The sequence below is a fragment of the Humulus lupulus genome, chromosome 4 (genome assembly GCF_963169125.1).
Source record: "Humulus lupulus chromosome 4, drHumLupu1.1, whole genome shotgun sequence".
Taxonomy (NCBI): domain Eukaryota; kingdom Viridiplantae; phylum Streptophyta; class Magnoliopsida; order Rosales; family Cannabaceae; genus Humulus; species Humulus lupulus.
In genome coordinates this window covers 65,553,642-65,562,186 of record NC_084796.1, presented here as the reverse complement: position 1 = coordinate 65,562,186, position 8,545 = coordinate 65,553,642, and the positions used below count along the sequence as shown (strand labels likewise).

General features: G+C 34.7%; 1 protein-coding gene across 1 annotated transcript; it reads right to left on the bottom strand.

The window, feature by feature from the left end:
- Nucleotides 1-363: 363 nt before the first annotated feature.
- LOC133832252 (beta-galactosidase 11-like) lies at nt 364-5,873 on the bottom strand. The gene is made up of 14 exons (XM_062262622.1): nt 5,834-5,873; nt 5,200-5,268; nt 3,535-3,602; nt 3,312-3,394; nt 3,103-3,208; nt 2,933-3,017; nt 2,733-2,851; nt 2,465-2,632; nt 2,197-2,375; nt 1,994-2,103; nt 1,772-1,881; nt 1,566-1,673; nt 1,379-1,483; nt 364-590 (listed from the first exon to the last, which is right to left on the bottom strand). Exons 1-14 carry the CDS (start codon nt 5,871-5,873, stop codon nt 537-539), a joined length of 1,404 nt encoding a protein of 467 aa, XP_062118606.1. The 3' UTR covers nt 364-536.
- Between the last annotated feature and the right edge of the window lie 2,672 nt (nt 5,874-8,545).

Genomic DNA, 8,545 nt, shown 5'->3' with positions numbered 1-8,545 from the left:
AAATCTGGTGCGAGTCCTAAAAAATCTGGTTAAGTGCCTTTAATTAAGTTTTTAGGACTCGCATTGCGAGTCCTAAAAGAACATTTTTAGGACTCGCAATGCGAGTCCTAAAAAATCTGGTGCGAGTCCTAAAAAATCTAGTTGAGTACCTTTAATTAAGTTTTTAGGACTCTCATTGCGAGTCCTAAAAAATCTAATTAAGTACTTTAAGTAATTTTTTAGGACTCGCTTTGCATGCCCTTAAAAGTAATTTTTTTTTTTTAATAATGCAGCTACAATTTTCATTTTGATTTAAAAATATATATCCCTTTGAGTGTCCAAAATGTATTATATATGTTAGATTTCTAAAATTTCAAAAGAAAATACAACAAAATAATTTATTAATTACTCAAAAATATCATTTCAGTATTTAGTCTACCCGGCTTACAAAATCATATTACATGACAGTTTATACAAGAATCAAATTATATTATCACCAAATATTAAACAAGAAATGTATACAATGTTAGTGAAATATATTTTTTATTCTAAAAACTTCAACTGTCAATGTTGTCTAGTATTACGCCAAAGAAATGCGTCTCAATATAGACCTGCACATTATAAAAAAGTTATTTAATTATAAATATATTATAATTCAAACTTATAAATAAGTAGACACACACATCATCATCATCATTTGGCTTTTAACAATCAAATCAAAGTTGAAATGCATAATTAAGCTACGCAAATTGCATTCAAATCAAATAGTTATGACTAAATTAAGCATCTAATTAAGCATCTTTTAAGAGACCCTTTTAATCATAATCCATCTCTTAATCTCTAATTTCGTTAAAACTTTAATGCAGACTTATTATTTATTATGATGTTATTGTTCAAGTGGGAAGGAGCTTAAGTGATAAGACATTAGTACTACTTAATTACTTGATTAATTAAGAAAGAAACATTACTAATTTGAATCCTATCTTGGATGTATAGTAATTGGAACTTATGATGGAAAAAGATATTAAAACTATTATATTGCACATCAAATTCTTTGTTTATTTGCAATAACTGATGTTGGTTTTTTTTATCTTTTTATCTTTTAGCTAGGGACATTTTATGAAACAATTTTTCACATTGTAAATACGATCAATTTTAACATATAACTTAATCAAAATCCTCCCCACAATTACACCTATTTCACGAAACGGAACCTATAATCACTACTAAGAAGAAACAAACTCAATCCACCAAAAACACATTTACATGCAAAGAGAGTAAGATTAATTAAAAAGAAAACCAAAACCATGCCAATTTGAAAGATTAATATAAATATGTGCATGTGTGTATAAATGTATGAGTTTTTGCTGTCAAGATTAGAAAGGTTCGAACTTTTTACCTTGTACCAAGTGAGAGCTGGTCCTTCTTCTTTTACTTGAGTCCACTCAACCTTCTTTGTTCCTTTGTCAGCAAACACATGATTCATTTCTCCAGTTAGACCAACCTGAAAAACGCACCAATTTGGTCAATAAACTTGTCCATTTGATCAAAACCTACTGTTATGATATTGGTTTAGTTGTTTTTACCTGATGCCTCCAACCATTTTGTGTCAGATCGATTGTTCCAGTGTTCAAACCAAGGATTGTGACAGCTCGGGGCCCTGCATATCTGTGCTCCATGTAGGCTCCACTATCCTTAAAATTAAAAAGAATACAAACTGGTTTTTCAGTGACTTGAGTTAAATTTCATCAGTGAGTGAGTGAGTTACTTAATTAAGTTATGAGTTCCTTACAGGGAGTCCAACTGTCATGCCCAACAATGCTATATGGTTAGTCCCGGGCTTTAAGGTTATGGCTTTTTGGAAAACAAATCCCTTCTCTTCATGACTCCCATGTGCAGATCCTGAAACCAGAAGCCTCTTGTCTTAGTTGTAAAATCTTATTCACTCTCTCTCTCTCTCTCTCTCTCAGTTGATTCTATGTAATAAGTGAGTTACTGTGTGGATTTGGCTTACCAATATATTCACCATTAACAAATGAATGCAGTGCATGGCCAAGACTTGCAACTCTTATAACAGGTAGAATATCAGGCCTCATTGGCAAGTCATGCCGACTTAGTTCAATGCTGCAATTAAAATACTTAATCACATTAGAGTTAATCTGCAGAGGCAATGCTGAGAGACTGAGAGATCACTTAAATTAGAGCCATGAAAATTACCTGGTGGTGTACCATCCATAGTCTGTGGTATCTTTAAGCATGCCATAGAGCTCATTTGGTATTTTGTTACTGATATTCATTTGATGGACATTTGGAATGGGCTCTGGAGACATCTTCCATTTAAGATTTTTGGTTTCTTTCACTCTGACATAGTTCCTTGCATTATGTTGTGATACAATCTGTTTTGAGACAAGGAAAAACTTAATATATGAGAGGCTTTTTTCTTATGGAATATGAATTGGAGATTATGTAAATGATAACTACTTACAATTTGAGTGTTGTAGACCACATTCTTGCAATCAGGAAGAATGCTTATGGACCTTGGTGGCAGGTAAAAGATATCACCCCTAAATTTCACAGTGTGTGCCCCTTTGGTGCTGTTGTTGGTTAAAAAAGCAGCACAGATGGATGTTCCTTGCTTCTCATAAAGCCGAACCTGCATAAATGAACGGCTTAATCTTCTGTCATTTAAATGGATATGATGACACATAATTTGTTCTAAACTCCATTTATTTTCACTTAGAAAAACTTATTACCTCAGTGTGCTTGCCCAACCTTTGGACTCCAGGAGTTCCCCAAAGTAAAGCCTTCTTGCATAGATTCAAAGCCTTGTGTAAGTCTCTTAGGTGACTCCACTTAGGCTCCCTTTGTAAACCTGCATAAAGAGTAACAAAATTAGATTGATCAACTATATTAACAACCCTTCTTCAATCCATGGAGACCATTTTTTTTTTACCATATTCATCAAGAGGAGCTTCATCATAGTATCTAGTTGTGGTGAAAACAGCACTTGTTCTACCAAAATTAGTCCCACCATGGTACTGCAATTTTTTAATGAAAGCCATTATTACTACCAAAATACAAGAGAGTCTGCCTATTACATCAGAACAAGATTCATTTTTATACCATATAGTAGTTGTTCAAAGTTCCATTCTTGGAGAAAAACCGGGCAACCAAGTATGCAATGTCTTCTGCTGCTCTTTGAGAAGGAGGGTCTCCGAAAACTCTGTATCTGTAAGTGCATGAAAAGTTGGGCATCAGATTCTATCTCCAGGAATACACCAAGCTTAATAAACTTTAAAATTTGGTCATAGTTAACAAGTACATATACTTACTGAGCAGTCCAAATAGAAGGCTTGTTGGGCTTATTAGGACCAGTGAAGGTATCTCCACAGTGCCTTCCATTGCATGTGTTAATCTGCAAAATTTTGGTTTAAATAGATATAGTTAAGAAATGCAAAAAAGAGATGAGTGAGAGATAGAGAGAGAGGGAGCCGAGAGAGACAAAGAGAGCAGAAATAAAAATATTCAATAAAAATGTTCAATAAAAATACAAACTTGAAAATGGAATAGATCTTGAGCTGAAATGGGTTTGTGTTCATGGAGAGATAGGTGAGCCCAGCCCTCTGCCCAGCCCTTGCGCCGTCGAGCCCAGACCCGAGAACCCCCACCCGCCGTCGAGCCCAGCCCTCTGCCCAGCCCCTGCGCCGTCGAGCCCAAGCCCGAGAACCCCCACCCGCCGTCGAGCCCAGCCCCCAACCATCAGCCGTTGTTGTCGAGCCCAGCCCCGAGCCCCCTGCCGCCGAACAGCCCGACCCCGACCCCCCTGCCGCCGTCGACCACCATTCCCCGAGCCCTACCGCCGTCGTTCGGCCTAACAGAGAGCATGCGAGAGAGAGGGAGAAAGGAACGTAAGGATCGGGTAGGGAGGGAGGGAGGGAGAAAGGGATTTGGGAATTATATTTATTATATTTTATTTTATAAATAAAAATCAGATTATATTATTTAGATAAAAAAAAATGTGATTATAAAACTCCCAATTTTATACTCTAATATTATAAAAAATAATTTTAAAAATCACAACTATACAAATTTTATTTAGATAAAAAAAATGCTCTTTTACTTAACAACAATTTGAAGGACTTGCTTTGAGAGTCCTTAATACTCTTTTAGGACTCGCAAAGCAAATCCTTAAAAGTCATCATTCCTAATTTTTCAACTCAGGTGTTTTTAGGACTCGCAAAGCTAGTCCTAAAAGAGTATTAAGGACTCCCAAAGCAAGTCCTTAAAATTATTAAGTAAAACACTCATTTTTTAGCCCAGATTTTTTTAGGACTCACATATTTTTTTAGGACACTCATTGCGAGTCCTAAATTGTGTTTTTTCATGACTCCCAATGAGTGTCCTAAAAACTCCAGAAATATTTTTAAGGACTAGCATTTATGTGCGAGTTCTAAAAAAGTGTCCCGTAAAGGGTATTTTGTAGTAGTGTTTGAATCAAAATCATTAAATCAAGCAAATAGTGATCAAGTATTTACTAGCATTAAACACACATTATATAGATTAGAATAGAGAAGAAAAATAAGTAGAACATGATAATTAAATTAGATAGAAATCCAAGTGACAACTTTAAACCCTAGAAAAAAATTGTTTAGTTCACATTAGACATGACTAAATCAATAAAATAACAATTAAAGAACATAAGATTCATATACTTAAATAAGAAAGAAAAATATAAAACTGCAGAATTACTAGCCTTAGAAAACAAATTTAGTCTCGAAAAACATAATTAAAAATTGACCTAATGACTTAATTAAACAATAAATACAAATTTATATTAAAAAAATACAAAGAATCTATGCTTTTCATGTGCGGGCCGCAACTTGGCCTTTTCTAGGTCGCGACCTGTGTCTGTTTTGGGGCCTTTCTTTCTCATGTAAAGTCTTCTGGCATCGCGACTCAACAATCTCAAGTTGAGGCCCGTGTCTGAGTTTCCCCTTAGCTGAGCCTTTGTTTCCCTCTTGAGTCGCGACTTCTAAGCCTAAGTGGCGACATTAATTCCTTCCAGCAAGCTTAATATGCTTCTGTCTTCCCCTTGAGTCGTGAGTCATAAGTCCAAGTCCTGGCTTTAATTCAATTTTTTCTTAGATTAGATCTTTCTGCTCATCTCTTCGTCAAAAACCGCCCTTTAAGCATCCTTAGTATCATTTCTTGTCCAATAACCGCCAAGAGCCTCGTTTTTCAACCATTTTCGCTTCTTTTTGCATTTTTCTCGTGATTCAACGCTCCAACCTACAACAAAGACAAACAAAAGCATAATCTTGCACAAAACACACATCAAACTCAAGATTACCACAAAAAACACATTCTAAAATGACCCTAAAATGAAGTTATCAAACTCTCCCAAACTTACTCTTTGTTCGCCCTCGAACAATGGACTGAAGACAATCCTAGATTCTAACAACATGAACTATACCAACAACAACAAATATGCCTCACAATCATGAATGTTAACATATAAATCTCAGAAAAATACTCAACAGTTTATTCAATCTAAAATTTTGATCAAAACACTCCATCAACACACCTTAGTCTACTAACATTTTGGATAATCAAATCACGATCATTAAATAAATGAATTTGAAATCAATTATGCTCACCAAATTTCTTTTCAATCAATCCATTCAAACCAAATAATTCCATAAGCTCACTTACTTACTATTCTCCACTAATATAAATCATGATATGCATAAGAATCAATATGACTTTTATAGGCTTGTAATGATGGCTTAGGTAAAGGTAGTTGACAAAGTAAATTTTAAGCTCACTTTACAATAAGCACATGTCCAAAACTCACCAACTTTACTTCCATAAGAATATAATCCCTTAATCCCCATTCTTGTCTTTTTTCATTCTTTAGAGAGATATATATTTATTTTGTTTTTTTTTCAATAATAACTACACTCCCCCATACTTGATTTTTCTATATACTCATATTGGGAGTGTATTGAAATATTTATATATTTTCAATAAATATATTCTGTCTATTTTTTTTTTCAATTTTCATTTTCTAAACCCACTCAAATCACAATTAAACCCCACTACAAATCAATCCCCATAATTATTTCTCAATCATATGCTCATAGTATATCAGAGATAGATATATAACAAAGTTACAAGTATTAGGCTTAAATGATGGTTTATAACAAAAAGGATACAAAATTAGGCTCAAAAAGGGTAAACAAAGGATTAAGTAATTTAAGGTTGGAAAGAAAAGCTCAAACGATCCAAATGATAGCCTAAATCATATTCCAAAGCATACATGATTGATTATTTCTCCTCAAATAACATGTAAGCAAGTTCTAGAATTGTTGAAAATAATTTTCACTTTCTATTGATCATTCAACTAACCACTTTCAACAAAGATAATCAATATCAAGAACATAAATTTAACATCATGACAAAATATTCGACAAATGTTATCTAAACTAAAATTTACTAACGCAGTGTTCAATCAAGCACACATATTTTGTTTCAGATTTCATTTTTTTTTAATTATACTCATAACATTCATTTTATTCTCATCAGCAATTGTTGTCAATTTTCATTCATGTGGTACCATACTAAACACACTAAAAAAAAACTCTAAACACTAACATAAACAAATCACAGAAAACTACACTAACAGAAAAAATAAGTTCACTCCCCAAAACTTAACCTAAACATTGTCCCTAATGTTTAAAAGTAAGTAAAGAAAAGAAAACTTACCCGGTGTGAATCACTCCAGAAGGGTGGTGGGTCTGGAAATGGAAGCCAAGGCGGTGGACAAGGGAAGTATTGGTGGTCCGCCTCTTCGTTCGACCATCGGTAAACCAGCTTGTTTTATCTATCAACTCGAGCTCTATGAAAATCATGAAGCTCGCCCAAATAATTTTGTGTATGTTGGTTATGCCGAATGTTGTAATCTAGTTTGGCCAAGTGTTTATCCGGTGGAGCCTCCAGAGCCAAATATTGAGGGTATTCTTCTCTTCTCTCTTCCTCAGCTGCCCACACTCCCTCTGTTTGATATGGGCTCCTTAGCTGCTTCTCCTTCCTTACAAACTCTTACATTTCTGGGTATCGGTACTGGTGGCTCTATGGATGGGACATTGAATTTATTCACTGTAGCCCGAGAAATCGCCCCCATCGCCTTCCTAAAAATATCACTAGAATATTTTGGCACCTCCCAGACTTCACACAGGTCAATAATCATAAAACCATACCCCAACCCAACAGTAGTGGTTAACCTACATAAATCCTTCATGCTTTGGCAAATAACTCGCCCGATATCAATGGAAAGCCCTGTCATAATGGCATACACCAAAATACACCTCTCAGTCCCCTCTTCAGACAAGTGGGTGCTTGGCATAAGTCGTGCACTCACAAAAAGTGTCCAAGCTTTAGCTACGACATTCATTTGGTATCTTCTTAAATGTTTCGGCTGCCCATTTTGTATAAAAAAAGAAGCACCAGGAATTCCTAAGGTCTCATCCACCTCAATCCAATTTACCTCACTATGATATGCCAATTGATAATATTCATCCTCTTCTGAAGAGATAATTTAGATACATTAAATAATGCATCAATATTATCAATGGTGCATTCAACTGAAACGACCCTAACAAACACCTTTCTATTTACAGCCCTAGGAAAATTGGCGTAAACTCATAAACCAAGGAGCAATTGGCTTTTAGCATCTTATTGTCCACAAACAATTGCCAACATCGACGTAAAATTTCATTCCTAATAATATGATAAGTGTAATTAGGGTATAGTTCTTCTTTAGTGTCCATCCCACGCTCATGAATAACTAGCCGTTGGGATATCCTTTGATAACGATCACGTGCATCCTTGTTAATGAAGCGCGCGGGATCATATTCTAAAATTTGCCGAGGTACTGTCGGATTTGGATAAGTTTTGGGTTGTTGGGAATGGGATGAGTAAGGGGGACTAGTATTCTTTGAAGATGCTGCCTTAGTGTGTTGTTTCCTTGGTCCCATACCTTCACAATTTTTCAAAAATGGCACACAAAAATTTCTCCAGCACTTCCTTTGAAACTCTGAAATTTCTTTACTAAAATCTCCAAAAAAAATTCATCCAATAACACCCAATATACCAACAAACATTCCAAAAATCCAAGGCAATATCTTAGTATAAATGAAACTCAAGGAAAACTTCAAAAAGAAAAAAATTACAAGCCTTGAATGTTGAAAACTCTGCCACCCTTTAATCCTCCTACAATTCCTCAATGAGCACCAGTGGAACACAAATTATGGTTAGGGAAAAAAATGGAATAAATCAATAAGAAATATGAATTAGAAATTAGAAAAATAGATGAAGAGAATTTGAAATATAAGTGAAGAGGGAAAATTTGTAGAGCTTTTTCTTTAAGAAATTTGATTTGGAATGAGAAAATTTGAAAAATAATACAGGATTTGAGAAAAAAAAATTAGTTTTAAGGTTTCTTCTTTAATGATCCTGACCATCTAGACTTTAGTTTTCCCGGAAACAGTTTCAATATAGAATTAAA

What these genes read in the sequence shown, in the direction of transcription:
- LOC133832252 (XM_062262622.1), bottom strand. Translation starts at nt 5,873, where the DNA reads ATGGGGATTAAGGGATTATATTCTTATGGAAGTAAAGTTG. An exon ending in TTCTTATGGAAGTAAAGTTG is followed by an intron (nt 5,269 to 5,833) that starts GTGAGTTTTGGA and finishes TCTTTGTTGTAG; the next exon opens with GTTGGAGCGTTGAATCACGA. An exon ending in TGTTAATGGTGAATATATTG is followed by an intron (nt 1,882 to 1,993) that starts GTAAGCCAAATC and finishes TTCTGGTTTCAG; the next exon opens with GATCTGCACATGGGAGTCAT.